The following is a 19702-nucleotide window of genomic DNA, read 5'->3' on the forward strand; positions in this document are numbered from 1 at the left end:
AACCTATAATTAAATTAGCAGTCCATAATAATTTCTCACACTTCTCACATTAAAATCATTTCTCACATGAACTTGGGGTAGGATCAAATAGAAAATGGTTTTTGTGAGAATAATAGGAACCATTACAAAGTACACGCCTTACATTTTATCCAATTTATAAAGAGGGGCATTTTAGTATTTTGCTTAATGTTTATTTTAAACACCTAATTTCATGCAACCAGGTTACCCTGTTGAATTTTAATTATGTATTCCATTTATACCATTTCAAAATCAATTCATGATTTCCTTGATTCCACTGCTAGTTTCCAAAAGTCAGTTCATCATGTCATCCTTTAAAATTTTCATGTGGCTTATTTGCTAATTATCAATGTCGAATAACATTCATTCTATTATTTTATTATGTAATTGAATTATCTTTTCTAGGTTATTCATCTTTTATATTTTGGAAAAGTCCTATAGTTGTTTAGTTTTTTTTTTTTTCTTGTTTTCAGATGAGCACGAAGATCAAACTGCTAATGAATATTGTTGTGTTAGTATTATATTGAGAACATCATGTATGTATGGAGACGAAAAACATAGCAGCACACTACATATTTTTAGTGACTCATTTGCGTAACATCACACTACGAAACATGTAATTTACTAATGAGCCCTTCTGTAAAAGCCAAGCACCAATATGTTTATCATTAACAGAATGAATAAACTATTCCTAAAATTATAATATCACAATTCTTCAACACCAACACATTAAATCTTTCACACTGAAGATCCAACATCAATCACACATCATGTTGCTCGCTTTGTTGACATTGAAGATCCAACATCAATCACACATTGTACTGCTCCTACTAATTAAAAACATAAAAAAAAACATAATAACGTGTGGATATTATTATACATAAACAATACTATTGAATGCAAAATAAACATGCACCTGTTCGTGGATTTTGATTCTTGGTTTTTGATCCAACGTTGACATCATTAACACAATCCTATCACTTTTCTTCCTAATTGCTGGAATATTTTTATAGTCATCACACACTTTACCAGCACATCATTATACTCACATCACCACTTTTAACTTACACACATCAAATTAGCTTTATATTTTACTAACAAATATAACAACCAGCACCACCAACACTATCTATCCACCTATAACCACATACTTTAGCAACAACACAACCCTTTATAAGAAACCAACATAAAACCTAAATAGCTCAAATCATATCAACACCAACATAAAACCCAAATCATATCATCACCAACATGCTCTATCAACAATCCATCACCAACACATAAGGCATAACCTTAACAACACACAACCTAATAAACCTTAACACCCAACCCCCACCCCCACCCCCACCCAACACCCACACAAACACACACACAAAATCCCCTTTAAATTACCAGCACCATCTTCACAAAACCGAACTAACACAACACCATTGCCCTAACAACACATACTTTAGCATCCATATATTTGCTAATAACACATGATAATCCAACAAAGAGTCTTATAACACATATGAAACAAACATAATGTTTAACACGGACCCAAAATAACACACACCAACCGTGGTCATCCCAACACCCATCAAATTAAACCCATAAAAAATAAACAAACCAACTACATGTACATCAAAACAGTCTTTCAATTAAACTTCGATTTTTGTAGAAAATTCACAAGCCCAAGGTGCATTGCACCTGTACAAATTCGGATTTTGTCATTAACCATAATAATAAACAGTCGACAAGGGAAAATGAACAAAAAAAATAGGGTTTTTACCTTAATTGCATCTAATCAACACTAAAAACATATATTTACTAGTTGAAAACCTGTCGACGATTTTAATTGCCTCTTCTCCAATCCTGTTGGTCGAACTCATAGTGTAATTTAGGAGGGAACCGCGTGATTTTTTGTTAGAGACGAAAGACCAGGCAAATACTAAGCAATCTCCTTATTTATCAAAACCCTAACTTTACCTTTTTACCCTTTTACAACTGCTTCAAACATAAAAAACACATTGTTTTACTACACATAATATGATCCCTTGGATCTAATAATGAATAGCTTGGATTGTTTGTTACATTTCCTACCCAACACATGGTTTCCACCATATCCAAACCCATATAAAGATTGAAATGTTGATGTCATAAAAGGTCTTTTTTTTAATATTTTATTAGTTCATTTATTATATTTAGTTAAATCGCTTTGATTTTTAAACAATTCAGATTTTGTAACTTGGTGGTTGTTTTTTTTTTGTTTATCACTTGGTTGTTGATTACTCAACCTAGGTTCGAGGCCCGTATTAAGCATCAATTTTTTTACTACTTACTTATTTCATATTTCTATGGTGAGTTTTGGTGGAGCATGGATCTTCCTTTTTGTATTTGTTTTCATTTCTCTTTTTATATATTTTTATTATTAGTATATTATTTTAAATATTTTAACTTGAATGTATTATTTGGGTTTATTTTTAGAACAATAACTAACATATCCGTTATCGACCGAATTCACTCCGACTCACTGCCGGCTACTGCAATGCCCTGATTTTAACGGTCAAGTAAGCGTCATTTTAAATACATTATTTGTATCATGATCAAGTTCATGTCATATTGATCATAAATTGTACGTGTGTCATACTATTTTGGACGTTGACACTTTTCTATTTAATGTCGATATTGTAACGAACTTAACTGATACCACCGAATTCGCATTGTTGTGCCGCCGCAACTCGACTGGTTGTTTCCCTAGTTACCATTAATATAAATTGTTATTTAGACGCGCACTTTACGAGTGACACGCCAGCCCAAACATGCGCAAAATGTTACCCTTAAAAATCATCAAGCTCCAAAACTTGCTTAAATTGAATAAATTCATATCGTAAACACATCGTTACAAGAAACATTCATACATGAAATCGTTTTCACTTATTAACCCATCCTCCAAACAATTCTAGCAACACCGGCTAATTAACCCGACGCGGCCTTCGCGAGTTGCACCGTGGACGTTCCGGTTGCACCGTGACCCTGCTGCACCGAACCCGGTTTACTCGAGTCCTTAGCCTCACCACCGGGTTTATGAAACGGGTTCTTTTGAGGGCTGATGTGACCAGCTGCGGTGAAGGTGGGACTACCAGGACCACCGGCGTGACTGGCGGCGGCTGCAGCGTTCTGGTTGTAAGCCTCTTGTTTCCGGAGCTCCGCCATCCGGATCCGGTCTTCTTTTCTTAAGGTGGCCATGTCTTTTTCAACTGGGTCGCTTGTGCTAATCTTTTCCACCTTTTCGTCTAATACTGCCTTTGTTTTTTCCATACCCGACAGCGCGGACGCGGCAATATTCGCCGCGGTTTCTTTTACTGCCTGCATTGTGTTTGGTTTTTGGTTGTTTGTTTGCTTTGTTTTTGTTTTGCTGATGCATGGTTTGAGGATATATGAGAAGGATTGGAGGGTGGGGAGAAAGTCACGAATACAGGTTTGACATGTGATAGTGTGAGCTGACACGTGTGTTAACGGGTTGATACGTGGAGTTTTGGCATACGTTGGGTGGTTACTAATTAGGGATGCAAATTTTCTTGAAATGTGTCCACGGTAGAATTAATTAGTATGGAATTTGAATGGACGGTCAGGAATCAGGATCGATTTCTACTTATAATTTGTTTTAATGATGGTATGGATGGTTTGATGAAGGAAGACCGGGATATTTATGATCATCGGCTTGATCTTGAGAGCGCTCGGGTTTTAGCACTAGTAAGCCTTCGAGCCGGTGGGTTTCCTTCGGAAGTGGAGATAACTTGGAGACGCATAAGGGCTCCATACGGCTGGGTTGGGCTAGCTGACGATGGCCTTTTGCCATTGGATCACCCTTTTCTTTTCTCTCGTTTTTCTTTTTCAAAAAATGATCTTGGAGGTTGTGTAATGCTTACTCTCAAACTTTGCGTTTACACAGTAGTAATATTCTTTGTTTCTCTCTTCATCTTTGGATTCCTATCCAATGATCCAGGACGTAATCCTGGACGTGAAGAATAAATTGTTTTTCTTGCTTTATTTTACAATTTTCTTCATATTTTTATTTTCTTTTAGCTATTCCACACACTTAACTAGGAAAAAAAATAGAAAGTCATCAACGGAAAGAGAGGGATTCGAACCCTCAGTACGAATAACTCATACAACGGATTAGCAATCCGCCGCTTTTGTCCACTCAGCCATCTCTCCCAATTAAAAAAGATAATTACTATGTTACATTACACATCAAGTAAGGATTAAATTAAGTATTTCTTTCACATTCTTTATCGTTATTAATACTTAGATAATTTTATGTTTGTCGATCGTTCAAAAAAAATGATAAAGTTGGTGCTTATCTAGACCCAAATGCAAAGATGGGCTTGAGAGGCCCAACATAAAGTGTAGACAGCCCCAAAATCCAGAGTATGACTGATTTGAGTATCGATTGTTGCTCCTAACTTAAACGTTAAAAGGCACATGTAGTTAGCCATTTTGACGAAAAGGGGACAAAAAAATTCCGAAACCTCAATGTTTCATGTGTTAAAAAAAGGTTTTTGAAATAAAGTTGTGTAGATGACCAAACCTCGTGGATGTTGAACGTTCACTCTATTTGTTTATCATATTAGTTTTCATAAATCTATTTTATAAGGTGGTCTTTTGTATAATTAGGCCTAATACTAACATAAGAGACTAAATTCTAGGTTTTTTGGAGTTTTAGTTTAACGTTATGGTTTGTGACTCGGATTTGAGTTGTGCTTAGAGGCTATTTTATAAATTGTTTAATTTGCATAGACATGGGCTAGTTTTATTTTACTTTTGATTCTTGTGTATTATTGCTAGACTTGCTACATGTTCATTTTTTAAGTGTCCTTGCCATGTCAATTTAACACTCTTCATCCAAGAAGGATCCGGCTTCTATTTTTTGAACATTTGAATATCATAAGAAAAACTTGACATTGTGTTTTTGGTTTCTGGCTTGATGATGTCAATTGCGCGTTATTTGAAAAACAAAGACCAGTTTGTAAATTGTAATTAGCAGAAAAAACAATTCTTGATAAGTTGAAGTGATAAATGAGCTCAATTGCCTTCAAAAGGTGCTCTTCTCCTATTGACTATATCGCATTTTCACATATGTAATGTTTAATGGGCTTGTATGGGAAAACCTCAAATATAACGAGTCATAAGATAGGTCATACACGGACTGAAAAAGTTTGTTGGTTAGATCCATTCAACTGACCAGCTGAAAAAAACACACTAGAACTTAGCTCTCTATTTGCCTTTCGCTTTTCTAATAAAGTGAACTCTGATTTAAATTAGCTTGAAAAGAGCCAAAGAAACATAACCAAACACATATGAGACTCGTCCATATTTTATCATTTATCTTTAACATTTGATCATTTAACTTTGACCATACAAATGAACGAACGCGGACACTTAAACAAATGGATTTTATTGTTTGTGTTCATTCGCGAAGAATATAAATGTGTTTCTTTGTTAAGAAATAAGTGTGTATGTCTTCGTTCATTAAGATAAGTGTGTCCGCACTCGTTCATTAATGCTCAAATCAACTTAGATGAATAAAAACAAACATAAATGAATATACGTAGGACGTACATGAACAAACTTTCACATGCTTAAAATTTTTTTGAAAGTTAAACTTTATATAAACAGCCCGACGGGGCAAGAAACAAGCAGGATTACATCAACTTAAACGAGCACCAGTCCTCCCAAAGGATCGGTTTAAATCTCAACCTATTACAATACCAAAGAAAACTAAGAGATTTAATGTCTCCTATTATCTCTTCAATCCTAACTACTTTGTTGGAGAACACTTTTTCATTCCTTGCTTTCCAAATCCTCCAACAAGCAATAATAACAATCCCGTGAATTACTTCTTTCTTAGCCGTAGGCACCTAAAGAGAATTATGAAAGTTCACCACATCTTCAAACTTAGACCCGCTGAACCTGTGTATTTTGCACCAAGAAACTAAGCCATCCCAAACCACTGCCGTATAACCACAAGAAGTGAAAAGGTGGTCAACGGTCTCAATTCCACCTCCACATAATGAACAAAACTACTCATTCATTTAAAGAAGAAGAACAAAATTTGTTTATCTATAGATATGAAGAGAATCCCAAGGACCTCTTAAATTTTTAAGAGGTACCATCAATCATGCAAATGATACAACATATCTATATACTATATATAAAGAGAATCCCAAGAACCTCTTAATTTTTAAGAGGTACAAGATTTATTGCTAATTTTACAACCTTTGTTGAATGTCTTAAGGTGGTTAAGAGAGCATTGTGGTCTTTAAACTCAATATCACTCACGTACGCCAAGAGTTTCGCTCAACGGCCTAAGGACTACCTGACCTGCTGACCTTCCTGCAATTCAATTCCCTAATGAAATCAACTACCTGTCTAAGTGCACTAGCTGACTTCTCTATTGCATAACGCTTCTCACCTGACTTCATAATCACAGCTAAGCTGCCTACTGTGACATTAATTCTTTTAATTACAATTACATTTTTTACCCTTCAACTATACTAAGTTTTTATATATTTAAATAATAATTACATTTCTACCCCCCTTAAGTTTACCCATGTATTTGATATGTTTATTTATTTTTTTTTTCTTCTATATCTTATAATATATTATGTATTAAAAAAAAACCAAGCGTATCATTAATATGTGCTTATTTTTGTCAATATTTTGATATAAAGTTTGTTGAATATCGAGATACGAATTATAATGTACAAGTCATTGTTGCATCAATGTACAAGTCTTTAAAAAGTGTAAGATGCAACTTTTTTATTTATAACATTTTAGCTTTTTTTTCTTATACATGCAACTTTATTCATATTTTATTAAAATGCATTTCAAATACAAATAAATAAATAACTTAGTAATGTTAACAATTTTCAACTTGGTGTTAAAAATACGTTATGTAATAAAATTCATATAATATATAAAATATAATGACTTATACAATTAAAAAAATTATGTAAAAGTAAAAAAAATCAATCTTAGTTACATGTGTGAGTTACAATTTAAAACGAACTAGGTAACACAAGCAAAACAAATTATATGTCTTAAATAAAAAAAAACCACAGCATTGCACTAAAATAAGTATTTTTGGAAATAGACGATAATTTTAATGTTAAAATATCACTTATTTAACATATGCATGGCTTATGACATAGATACATGATATTGATGTTGCTTTCTTTGTAATGACTTAACTTTTGCACACAACAAGGTTTTAACTTATGACCTCCTATTTCACACCTTAATCACCTTACATTTCCACCAAAGTGGTAATGACACGTTGATGATACTAACTAAATTTTTTTAATAAGAATAAAAACAGTTAGCGTAATAAACTTTTGTAAAATATTACACGAATAAGAAAACTAGCGTAAGTATTATACAATATATCACGAGAGGATTGATAACAAACATAAACAAATATCGTGTCACAAATAGTCGTCGCCGCAGCATCGTGCGGGTTTCATACTAGTAATGTATTAAATTATATGATAATAAGGGCATTTTTGTCTTTACCCATATCAATGAACGGTTAGCTTCAACTTTGTTAAAAATAAATTACACTTTTAGTCCTTCAACTTCAATTAGTTTTTGTTAATTTACATAATACTTACACTTTTACCATTTATTTTAAACAAACCACCCCCACAACTTTTAAACGGCCATAACTTTTTCACACGTTAATATTTTTTTTTTAAATTACACCATAAAACGAGCAATTTTTTTTATCTTTAATTTGAGTATCATATTACTATAATTTATTAATTTTAAAAAAATTAGCATGTTACATGATTATCAATTAGTAACGGCAAAAGGTCGGACATGTTCGGCTCACAGGTCATAACAAATTAATTTCAGAACATGTCGATACAAAAAATGGTTAATTTGGTTCGGTTCTCGGTGGATTCAATTCGAAAGAGGCCAGGTTAGCTTTGGGTTAAAACGATACTAGGTTGGAATGGGTTTCGCGTCAAAACAGGTTGGTTAAAAAGTGGTCTACTTGAAATTAGACGTGCACAAAAACACCGGTTCCGGAACCTAACCGGTGGAACCGAACCGGAACCGGTTCCAGTTCCAACCCGGTTGGAACAATACCCGGTTTGGGTATTTTTGTACCCGAAAATCGGGACCGGTTCTACTATATATATTTCAGTACCGGTTCCAACCCGGTTCCTACCCGGTTATTATTTGGAACCGGTTCGGGTCGTACCCGGAAAAACCGGTTCCGACGGGTTTTTTTTCAAAGGGTGAAACAAAAAGTCAAACTAGCCGTTGGAACCGGTTCCAACGGTAATATAGCCGTTGGAACCGGTTTTTAGACACCAAATAGCCGTTGGAACCGGTTCCAACGGTAATATAGCCGTTGGAACCGGTTTTTGAGGCAATATATCCGTTGGAACCGGTTTTTGGGCCAAACCTATATATAACTTGTTTCCATTACTTGTTTCACCATTACTTGTTTCCATTACTTGTAATTATTTGTTTTGGTAAAATTATTTGTTTCGACGAAGAAGAATTGTACTATATGTTTTATTATAATTTGTTCGATTAATTTTTGTTACTTTTTTAATAACGACGAACATTTTATTTATTTAAAAACTAACTATTACAAACATTATTAACACATAAACGATACTAAACATAACAACTAAAACATAAAAAACAAAGTCCGTCGTTTTAATCCGGGAATACTTATTTTTGGGTTGTAGAGCCGGACGACTCTCCCACTTCCTTTTTTTTATCTTCCAATCTTTTTTTCTCTCGACAATACTTATTCGTATGTTTTCGTAATGTCGAGTTGGACCCTGCTTTAAGAAACTTCGAGCAATATTTGCAACATGCTAACTCATGTGAGTCGGTCATGAGACACAAATCGTAATGGACCCAAACATCGGGGCATCTTGTTGTTTCGATCACCATAACAACGTCATCATTGGATGCCATTTGTGGTCGGTTTAAGGTTAATTTTGGTTTGTAGTGTGTTTTATGGTTTTGGAATTGGAGTGTGTTTGATAGTTTTGAAACTTGCTATTATTAGTAAGAAAATACCCTATTTATAGTTAAAAAACCGGTTCCAACGGTCAAAAACGGCTATATAGCCGTTGGAACCTGTTCCTAACGGCTCTAATTTTTAAATTTCAAAAAAAACCGGCGGAACCGGTTTTTACGTAAAAACCGGTTCCGGTTCATACCCTACCGGTTCTTAAAAGTTCGCATATCTGGGCACCGGTTCGGGTCGGGAACCGAACCGGTTCCTGACTGGAACCGGTGTCATTCTCTACCCGGGTTGAAAAAAACCGGTTCCGAACCGGTTCGGGTTTTCAAGGTGTACCCGATTTGTGCAGCTCTACTTGAAATTACTGTACATTTCATCTTTGCTTCTTGATTTTCAACACCTGTTACTTGCGTTCAGGCATAACTTACGCGGATGACTTTGTTTATGCGTACCAGATTACTCATGTGTAGGCATTGTGTGACCCGCTAGCTTACCGACACCAGTTGCGTTTCTGATGTCACGTTAAGCACACACCATCATCAGGATATGCACGTATTGTTGCGAGGAACGTACTGACACCGATAATGTTCGTGCGTATCCCGCTGCATCGCGCGGATACCTGACTAGGTCAATAAACGAGCATCCAATTGAACCATTCACAAAAAAAATTACTAACAGTTTTCGATTAGTTTATATGCCTAACTTTTATAAAAGTTTGTGCTTCAAAATTATCTTCTAATGATAACATAGTAACAAAAACTTTTACCTGTTGAATGTTTGAGATTTGTGATTCCAATTTGTAGCATGTTTGATTATAACACTTAACTTACGACGGCATACTAGAATTCGTCATATAACGGAAGTTAAGCCAAACATGTTACAAATTATAATCACAAATCTCAAACATGCAAGTTTCAAAAGATAGAATCATTGATTGCTTATTTGTGTAATTAAGAACCATTTAAATAAATAAAAAAACCTACCACCAAAAGGAGTTTATTTGAAAGAGAATAGTCACAATGAAGTAGTTCCATAATGAAATGGCCTTGGGGTCCTGGGGATCTTCAGATTCTAAAATTTATCATAACATTTTGGTACATATACATATGATACTAACTATATAAAAAGCCATCACCATTTCACAACTTCAAAGTAGACAGTTTGAATTTAAGATGGATTATCCAGGATAATAACGACCCAAACCCAATACAACCCGTTATCCAAAATATTAAAACTTAATATTTACTTATTTCATGATAAACGTAACTCTACAAACTACTGCAAAAACTTACAAACTCCATTTAATTAGGTTCACAATATCAACCATAACAAAGAATGGGTTGTGATTTGTATGAATTTATGATACTCATATTTTTGCAGTTCAAGAAATTTATGAAATATCCTTACATGTTTATTCTTACTCGGTCAACTTTCATACTCTTCGATGGCATCAATGGGAGATTGAGCCACATCCACTCGTGTAAGAACCTCAGGGGCCCCACTTGTGTCCCTTATAATCTGAACAACACCCGTATTAAATACTATTTTCATAATAAGTTAGTTAATAATGTGTGTTTGAGTATGCATTAGTGTGTTTAGCAACTTACTAGAATCTCTTCATCAAGATAAGAAATCATTAACAACCTCTGAAAAGCCCCATCTGAAACAATAATACAGGATGCATTGCAAAACCAATCTAAAGTTTAAACGAACAACATCAAAATTTTGTAATAAAAACTCACTTAGAGGAATAGTTAAACCATTAGAAACAGCATCCTTAATTGGGGCCGGAAGTTGTTGCATGGTATTAGCCGCCTGGCCCAATATGCCTTTTAACTGCTGCGGAATCGACCCTTCATCAACTGTAGGGGTTTCAAGCACTCCTTCTGTATATTCTTCCTTCATTCTAAGCGGGCCCTCCACAGTCAGTTTTGTAGTTAAAATGAAATTATTTTCTATCTGCATACCAACAAGTAGCATTTCATCATTTTATGTCTCTATGCTATTATTCATAATGTAGTACTGTAGTAGTAATAATAATATGATTACCGTATTCAGAAACCTAATGTTGGCAGTAATCTTGGCATATCCATCCTTAATCACCAAATCCATCTTACGCAAGGTTGCTACCGTTGCAGGAAATCTTCTGCAAAAGGTTTTATAATAGTATATATCAAATATTAAATAAATAATTAATCAGAAAAAAACATACTCTGATAATACTCTAGCAGCAAATAATCCGGGGCTTCCGTATCCAATCCACTCAAAATTCCATCGGCCTTCCAGAAATGGAGATCTGGGAAAGGGGAAAATAAAAATACTAAGAACTATTAACTATTGTTTAAATTGTTACTATTGTTAAAACGAACGTTGTTGGACGAGGTGTTGGATTAAGCCTCTCGAGACCAACGATTCTCTCATTCACATCAATCTTTTGCATATCAGTTGTTTGTCCAGCAGTTAGTGCCTCAAACCCTCCGGCATCTTTGAACTGTAACAAAAGGTTCAAATACTTGTAGAGTAATTTGGTTCAAGTGAGTTATAAAGTTTTGATTAATCTTGTATGAAATTTACAATAACAATACGACTTCTTTATGTCTTAAGAAGGCCATTGCTCTGAAAGTCTTTTAAACTCTAGTTGTTATATTGGTACTGCTTCGTGTAAATAGATTAAAATGTCAAGGAAATCAACCATCACTCATGTGATTTCATAGTAACACTTATGTGAACTGCAAATATATGGTGGCATTTTTAAACTTGCTATGCATTGATCATCCATTTACTACCTCTCATATGTATTCATGTGTGTCTATACTCTATTTCTATTTATCTGTGCGTGTGAGGAATCAGAAACAAGAATAACATTGAAAGAATAGCAGTGTATAACTTGTTTCATGTCACACATAAAAGCTTTAATCCTAGTTTACTAATCATTTAATCCTAGTTTACTAATCACATGAGAATATATACACGGTATAATGTTATTATTATTAAAAGAGTAGACAGGAAAATTCTCTATACTATTTTAATAATATTGATTTAATTAATGAATAGTGTTTTCACGACTACAAATACAAACCACTTTTAAGTTTTAACAATTAACACCATCTCTTAGCACATCCAAATAAACATGTTAAAGAGACTTGAAGGCAGAATAGTTGCCTTCTTCATCCCGTACCTTACTCTGTTAACCATGACAAGGTTCTTCCCTTATGTGAAGGTGAAGAGCCTGTTACTTTTGCTTTCGTTTGTTGTGTTTTCCATCGGCTTTATGTAAGCATCTATATAATTCTCACAACTCGTAAGGCGCCGCTGTGGATGCTGATCCTCACGAATGCAATAGTGCTGACGGCTATTGCGTTAGTTATGTTAGCTTTGTTATCAACTACGGCCAGCAATATGTAAGAGGACCCGCATTAAGCTTGAATGGTACCACACCACAGCAAACATTTGCTAGGAGATTCTTATGGGAATCGGAAATACCAGCGTCGTTCACCATAGCTTCCACATCAGTCTTTTTCTGTACCATTGCTAATTTTTTTGTGTTTGTTGTTTATAGGGACGTCCAGATGGTGTCACATTCAGCCTGAATCAACTAGTTCCAAGACTCCCGACCGGTGATCACGGAGACTCCGTTCATATTTCACGGATCTCCTTCACGGATCTCCGGCACCCCTGAAAGGTACTGTTTTTTCAGGAAGTGTTGAAAGGTACCATTTAAATACCGGTATTGTCGATTCCCATAAGAATCTCCTAGCAAATGTTTGTTGTGGTGTGGTTCCATTCAAGCTTAAAGCATGTCCTTTTACATGTTGCTGGCCATAGTTGATAACAAAAGCTGACATAACTAACGCAATAGCCGTCAGCACTATTGCATTCGCGAGGATCAGCATCCACAGTGGTGCCTTACGAGTTGTGAGAATTATATAGGTGTGTACGAAGAAGCCAATGGAAAACACAACAAACGAAAACAAAAGTAGACTATTCATTCACCTTCACATTAGGGAAGAACCTTGTCATGGTTAACAGATTAAGGTACAAGACGAAGAGGGCAGCCATTGTGCATTCAAATATCTTTAACATGTTTCTTTGGTTGTGTTAAGAGATTGTGTTCATTGTTAAAACTCTAAAGTAGTTTGTATTTATAGTCGTGGAAACACTATTCAATAATTAAATTAAATAATATTATCCTGTTTACTTTTTTAATAATAATAATAACGTTATACCGTTGACTGCAACATATAAGCGTTTAACACATTCCAAATCATATATTATGTTTGTCTAGCTCTAGCACATAAACAGTTGATGCTAAAATCTCCATTATCACAATCAAATCAATAAACTGCCCAACTAGTTTAAAATCACATAATCAATCATTAAAAGCTACAAGAAAATAAACCAGATTTTTCAAGGCAAATTAAACAAATTCGGTTGTCGAAAACGTACAGCGAGAAGTAACGATTCTTTAGCGGATAACCTCTCCATTTCCTTAGCGTAAGTAGCAGAAGCTCCCTGAACCGAAGGAGTCTGCTGCACCATTGCTCGGCAAACTTCAAATCTCTTACCGATTAACTTCACATTTCGATTCGACAACTTGGCACAAAACACAGGCAAAATGATTACAGAAGGGCGAGAAAACAAGGACGAAGAAGATAGGCTGGGAATTGAAGGAAGCATAGATTGAATTGAACAGCACGCCATTGATTACGGTAGGAAGAGTGAGATTGAAATTAGAATCAGGTAGTAAACCCTAATTGAACAGATTGAGGAAATTGATTAAGAATTGAATCTCTGGTGAGGATAGCAGCATATACTACTAACTCAGCTGAAAGAAAGGTTGAATTGAATGTCTGCTAATTGAGGAAATATACCTACTAGTAACTCCTACCATGCTCCTACCCTTTCTATCTAGTTATTTTTTTATTTATAACTAATCTATTGTTTTACCCGACGCAAATGCAGGGCAGATAACGCGTCAAATAGGTCGGATTTGTTTGCAGTGGTGCACTAATTTATGTTCGGTTGATTAATATATAAAATATTAAAATATTTATAAAGACATTTATTCGGTCGATAAAACCCAAGCCATAGATATAAAATAAAACGTTAACAAATTTTCATTATTATTATAACTATTATTAATAATAATTATAAATCATAATCTAAAATATTCATACGGGTATATGTCTTCCTTTAAAATAAATAAAAGATTTACAAAAATGAGGTACGCCTAATAACAAAACAAATACACATGTAATTATAATGCCATAATCTAAAATTAGATCGAACCGCCATACCAACACATCATATTGGTAGCATCCCGAATTATTTATCTATAACCTAAAACAGAAAACTAAAGGTTGTGACACCAACCACCACTTTTACTCTAATAGATAATTTTATGATTTATTAGAGACCGGATTTATTTATGCTCTTGCAAGGGTAAGGTTTGAAGAACTTTGCGTGGAAAATTATGGCTGTCAATTTATTACACGACATGATACAAGGTTTAGCAGGTTTGGGTTTGAGTTTAACATGTTTCCAATTTTATGTTTTAAATGGGTCGATCTGTAAAAGACATGTTAAAATTCATGTCATAACAAGTTAATAACCTGTGTAGATTTTGATTTATAAAAAAATATACACTCCTAAAGTCCTAAACCTAATATCATACTTATATACGACATTCACTCATGTCCATCAGAACCCATTATTATATTTTTAACAGATGTTATGGTTTGCTTATATGGTTTTTTGTTTCAAGTATGTTATGGATTTGTGTTTTTTTGTTTCAAAAAGAATTGTGGTTTTTTGTTTCAAATATGTTATGAATTAAGTATTAATTAGGACTTTTTATGCTTGTTTAAAAATTTTTTGTTTCATTACACATGTATTATTCATTGTATGTTTAAACAGGTCCCTTAACAAGTTAAACTGTTACTAAACAGGTTCGTGTTCGTGTTTGGAAAAAATGACACAATTAGTTATCATGTCGTGTTCATGTTTAATACCACGGGTCATTATGTCTTATCGTGTCGTGTCCGACATGTTATGACAGTCCAATGTTAAATTTTATTGCTCGAAAGAAAAGGTAGAGGATAGACACATGAACAGTTGAACGCCTCTAGATTACTTATTCAACTATTAATGATTATACATCACATAGTGGTTTCTATGAAATTGTATAACCGGTTTAGGTATACATACACAAGGCAAAGGGTTTTCATGGGATTTTATATGCTTGTATAAAGTAATGGATTTCATATACATGTTTATATAGGGTAGAAATCAATGACGTCATAATAATCAATAAATTCGACAATATGTATATGAAAATAGCTTTATTTGAGAGCGCTTTATAGATATATATCGCGTTTTGAATATAGATATATAGTGGTTTGAAAGGCTAAAATATGGAGCCTTTATGGCTTTAGTATTATGGAAACGTTATATTTTGTTATGTTTTTAAAGGACCGTGTATTACAGTATAAACAAAGACATGACAATACATAACCCAAGTAAGCTTAAACCTTACTTACAATCCTAATATACAATATATGATACGTATATTATATGATTGGTAGATTGATGTGATGGCTACACGATGCCTCTAGCATCTTATGCGACCAGAAGATGATGTCCATTATTAACCAGACTAAGTTTGTATATATTGTAAATAATATATAATATATATCATATACTAAATATTATAAAATGCCTCGTTTGTAAATTAATACGTATATTATTTTAATTTTACTCAAAACCATATAAGTTTCTTAGCTAAAAAGTACTTCAATTGACCGAGACTTAAAAGACAATGGTTATTTGATGGTTAGCTGAGTCACTTAAACCGACTTTCTTATAACCAAGAAATTGATAAGACCATTAAATCATGGGTTTTTCTATTAAGACACTTTTTTTTCTATTCATACACTCTTTTAATACACATTTTATCTTTTATATACACCCACTCTAAATAATTAAAAAGTATCTAAATAGCAGTTCCCTAAATCATACTCCACTCATATACATATTTGTGTGTTGTGTATAACATGTTCAGCATATTAATCCCTGATTAAATATTACTTTGGAAGGGATTATCCCAAACATATTATTACTTCCTAAATAGATTTTGAGTTTTGGTCAAAGCCTTCATCCCGCCGATGACTGTTTCCTAATAATCCTACCCTTCACCTATTTCAATCCATCCATCCATCAAATCTCTAGGGTTTTTGATCCAACACCAAAAAATGAACCAATCAGACTCAAACCCCACTTTCGATTACCAGAAACTAGAAGCTGAGACACCTCGTTCATGGAACACCAGCGACTTCGACCGCCGGTTCGCCTATTCCCGCCAAACCTCATTCTCCGGCGAACAACCCACTCCGGTATCAATCATTTCCAACAGCTATTCGACAAATAAACCTCTGCTTTCTCGTACCTCGTCCAAGATCGACATATATCCGACACCGGTACGAGAATACAGAAGCGAGAGAATTTGGTCGGATTCTGTCAGTAAAATAGATAATTATAATGATGATTCGGTATCTGGGTTTGTGTTTTCTTTGGTTAATGTGATTAGATCTGGGAATAAACCGATGAAGAGATTGGTTATGTTGATTTCGCTTAATGTTGCGTGTTCGATGGCTGAATTGTTAATCGGTCTTCTGTCGGGTCAAGCGGGTACTGTTGTTAGTCTGTTGGATATAAGTAACATATTGCTTCTGGTTTTGAATTTCTCAGCCGGATGATGTTTGTTTTTTTGTATTTAGGTTTGGTGTCTGATGCGTTTCATTTGACGTTTGGATGTGGCCTTTTGACGTTTTCGTTGTTTGCGATGGCTGCGTCTAGGAGAAAGCCGGATCGAGTCTACACTTACGGGTGAGCTTTGAGTTTGTATCAACTGAAAGCACTGTGATTTTAGTAATTATGAGTCGGTTTAGATAAAATGATTGGTTTTTATGTCAGGTACAAGCGGTTAGAAGTTTTAGCTGCTTTTACCAACTCTGTAAGTATGCAAACTTTCTGCGTATGATTGATGATATAGTTTTACGTTTGCATTATTGTTAGCTAATATGGTGGATGTCTGAATTGTGCTTCTTGTTTAGACAGCTATTTCTTTTGTTTATGTCGTTTTCGTTGACTGTTGAAGCGCTTCATGCGTTTGTACAAGATGAATCTGAGCACAAGTAAGTCATTCTTTTGACTGATTGATGGTATAATGGATGCTTGAAGTATTTAATTATATTATTGTCAATTTCAGGCATTACATGATCGTTTCTGCAGTAACGAACTTGTTTGTGAATCTCATTGGTATTTGGTTCTTCCAGAACTATGCTCGTGTTAGTCTTGGTATGTGTTGATTTTACCTTAGGATTTAGGAATATATAATTTTCATGAAAAGTACCAGAAAAACTAACTTGCAGTTTTATCTTATTTTTCTCTTTTTAGTTTATAGAAGTGCTGAAGATATGAATCACCACTCGGTTTGCTTGCATGTGGTTGCTGATTCCATCCGTAGGTATGATTAGTTCTTTTAGTTTTGATATATACGTATTCATAAATGATAAATGTTAAATCTGATTTTAAAGCTTGTGTTGTGTCTTATTTCCAGTGCAGGCTTGATTCTGGCTTCCTGGTTATTAAGCCTTGGGTAAGTTCTGCAATTAATAAACAAATACATTTTAATCATTTACTTATTATTTATGTAATGTTAAGTAAACATAAATGTTATTATTGGCTTTCCAGGGTTGAGAATGCTGAAGTATTGTGTTTGGGATTAGTTTCATTCGCTGTATTCATGCTCGCGATGCCACTTTTCAAAACGAGTGGTGGTATTCTTCTTCAAGAGGCCCCACCCAGTATTCATTCCTCAGCATTGACCAAATGCTGGAGACAGGTACTAAATTTTGTTAAATCATAATTAGTAATAGCTTTAACTTATTTCTTTTTGTAACATGTATTGTTGTTAGGTGGCTTCTCTTGAAGATGTTATTGAAGTATCTGAAGCGCGATTGTGGGAATTTGTGCCCGGTCATGTGGTTGGATCGGTTTCACTGCAGGTAAAGAAAAAATTGTAATTCATTTAAGATATGTATATAAGTTTGTTTATAAGATTATTTGGTGAATTAATAGGTGAAGAAGGGGGTGGATGATCAGCCTGTTCTTGGTTTTGTACGTGATTTATATCATGATTTAGGAGTTCAAGATTTCACAGCTCAGTTGGACGTGGAGGCTTGATCGGTAATACAGTTGATGACAGTTATAGAAAATTTGAATATCAGAGTAAAGGTACTTTTACTGGGATTGTTATTTACATGTTCTTTGTGGGTTGCATTTTAGCCTACTTGTTTAAACAGTCTAAAGAAAATATATTTAAAATTTAATTGTTTTAGACAATTTTTTATTTTATTTTAACTTTTGGTGGTTATAGAATTAGTCGAAATTTTAACACAGTTTTTAGAACTGGGAAGCGAGTGGAAACTAACGGGTTTACCAACATGGCGTTAGTGTAGAAAGCAGATCATAAATCATATACTCAGCTATGATGTGGCTAGAATTTATCACCTTTCTTCACTTGCAATATGGGATAAAAGTTCACATTTTTCTCAGGTTAACAAGTTATCAACAAAGTTTTAGTTAATCTCTTAAAACACTTTCAATAGGAACATCTTACTGCCCTAGGGGGCGGCGCCCCTTGTAGCAAGGTCTCAAAGGCAACGCCTCTGGCTTATAATATTGTAACAATTTTATCCTAAGTCAAAAGACAGGGAATTTCAATAATATTTAAAATTTGAATTGGTAGCCGCGTGGCCTTTGGCGGTTACCAAACCCTAGTAGCATTATTGTATCATTGGGTTGTATATTCTCATTCTGGTTCACAAAAATTCACGCTTAATGTCACATACGAGGTTCTTGATCCATCTGTGTTTTATCCGATTAAGATATTTGGAGAACTACCAAATAGTTTAAATCTAAAAACGCAAACAACTCTCAAAAAATTCAGGGTATTTAATTTCGAAATTCCCTAACGTCCTACATGCAACCATTTTCCTATTCTTGTTTAGAATCTAAGTTAATTATGTAACATCCTATGACCTCTTGGCCTAGTGGCATAGGTTGTTTATCCTTATCAAAGTGGTGTGGGTCTGGGTTTTACAAAGTAGACATTAGACGAATTTTAGGAGTAGAAATTAAGGGATGTGTGTTTATTGTTCAACAAAACTATATGTAACAGCTATCTAGCATCATAAACCTCATTTCTAACCAATTTTAATACTCATAATCTAAAAACAAACTCTAAGCAAAATCAAGATTGCATATTTGATCCAGAATTCTTACATTAAGAGGAAGATAATCACTCCCACCACTTATGCTTCTTCCCTTGCATGTTAGACCTTCACCTCTCCTTTGCTCTAAATCTGAGGCGCCCTTTGACGATTTCTAGTATGGTTTGATTCAACATCAACTTTTGGTTTTCCTTGATTCATCTTTCTTGTCCATCAAATAGAGCCGGCAGTTTATGACACAAACCGTTAACATGACATGACGTAACACGAAGTTAATCAGGCTAGACTCATTGATGGGTGCGGGTTATAAACAGACTCATTGATGGGTGCGGGTTATAAACAGACTCATTGATGG

General features: G+C 34.4%; 2 protein-coding genes, 1 non-coding gene and 1 pseudogene across 4 annotated transcripts; 1 reads left to right on the top strand and 3 right to left on the bottom strand.

Moving 5' to 3' along the window:
* Positions 1 to 2882: 2882 nt before the first annotated feature.
* On the bottom strand, positions 2883 to 3397 carry LOC143609727 (late embryogenesis abundant protein 46 pseudogene; annotated as a pseudogene).
* Positions 3398 to 4130: 733 nt separating this feature from the next.
* Positions 4131 to 4218, bottom strand: TRNAS-GCU (transfer RNA serine (anticodon GCU)). Its single transcript has one exon. It is a non-coding gene; the product is annotated as a tRNA-Ser (tRNA).
* A 5805-nt stretch (positions 4219 to 10023) lies between these two features.
* On the bottom strand, positions 10024 to 13852 carry LOC143609723 (putative plastid-lipid-associated protein 13, chloroplastic). 2 transcript variants are annotated; one of them, XM_077084399.1, is made up of 7 exons: positions 13502 to 13852; positions 11425 to 11546; positions 11268 to 11351; positions 11105 to 11198; positions 10798 to 11014; positions 10663 to 10715; positions 10024 to 10573 (listed from the first exon to the last, which is right to left on the bottom strand). In XM_077084399.1, the coding sequence occupies exons 1-7, from the start codon at positions 13754 to 13756 to the stop codon at positions 10481 to 10483; spliced, it is 918 nt and encodes a 305-aa protein (XP_076940514.1). In that variant the 5' UTR covers positions 13757 to 13852; the 3' UTR covers positions 10024 to 10480. The 2 variants fall into 2 exon arrangements, with proteins under 2 accessions (XP_076940514.1, XP_076940513.1); XM_077084398.1 differs by having other exon boundaries at positions 10027 to 10573; positions 11105 to 11201.
* Positions 13853 to 16305: 2453 nt separating this feature from the next.
* LOC143609725 (metal tolerance protein C2-like) lies at positions 16306 to 18714 on the top strand. Its single transcript, XM_077084401.1, has 10 exons — positions 16306 to 16741; positions 16831 to 16939; positions 17027 to 17066; positions 17171 to 17247; positions 17322 to 17410; positions 17510 to 17579; positions 17673 to 17711; positions 17807 to 17957; positions 18031 to 18120; positions 18194 to 18714. Exons 1-10 carry the CDS (start codon positions 16306 to 16308, stop codon positions 18296 to 18298), a joined length of 1206 nt encoding a protein of 401 aa, XP_076940516.1. The 3' UTR covers positions 18299 to 18714.
* Positions 18715 to 19702: the final 988 nt, after the last annotated feature.

This window comes from Bidens hawaiensis, unplaced genomic scaffold (assembly GCF_021521415.1).
Source record: "Bidens hawaiensis isolate Kalapana, Puna unplaced genomic scaffold, B.hawaiensis_p1.1 tig00012471_1, whole genome shotgun sequence".
NCBI lineage: Eukaryota > Viridiplantae > Streptophyta > Magnoliopsida > Asterales > Asteraceae > Bidens > Bidens hawaiensis.

Excerpts from the sequence above, each read along its gene's own strand:
- LOC143609723 (XM_077084398.1), bottom strand. The coding sequence starts at position 13,756 with ATGGCGTGCTGTTCAATTCAATCTATGCTTCCTTCAATTCCCAGCCTA. Across the intron at positions 11,547-13,501 it reads AAGAATCGTTACTTCTCGCT|TTCAAAGATGCCGGAGGGTT; the intron begins GTACGTTTTCGA and ends CTTTTGTTACAG. Across the intron at positions 11,352-11,424 it reads CCAACACCTCGTCCAACAAC|ATCTCCATTTCTGGAAGGCC; the intron begins GTTCGTTTTAAC and ends CCCCTTTCCCAG.
- LOC143609725 (XM_077084401.1), top strand. The coding sequence starts at position 16,306 with ATGAACCAATCAGACTCAAACCCCACTTTCGATTACCAGAAACTAGAA. Across the intron at positions 16,742-16,830 it reads TCTTCTGTCGGGTCAAGCGG|GTTTGGTGTCTGATGCGTTT; the intron begins GTACTGTTGTTA and ends TTTTGTATTTAG. Across the intron at positions 17,958-18,030 it reads TGACCAAATGCTGGAGACAG|GTGGCTTCTCTTGAAGATGT; the intron begins GTACTAAATTTT and ends TATTGTTGTTAG.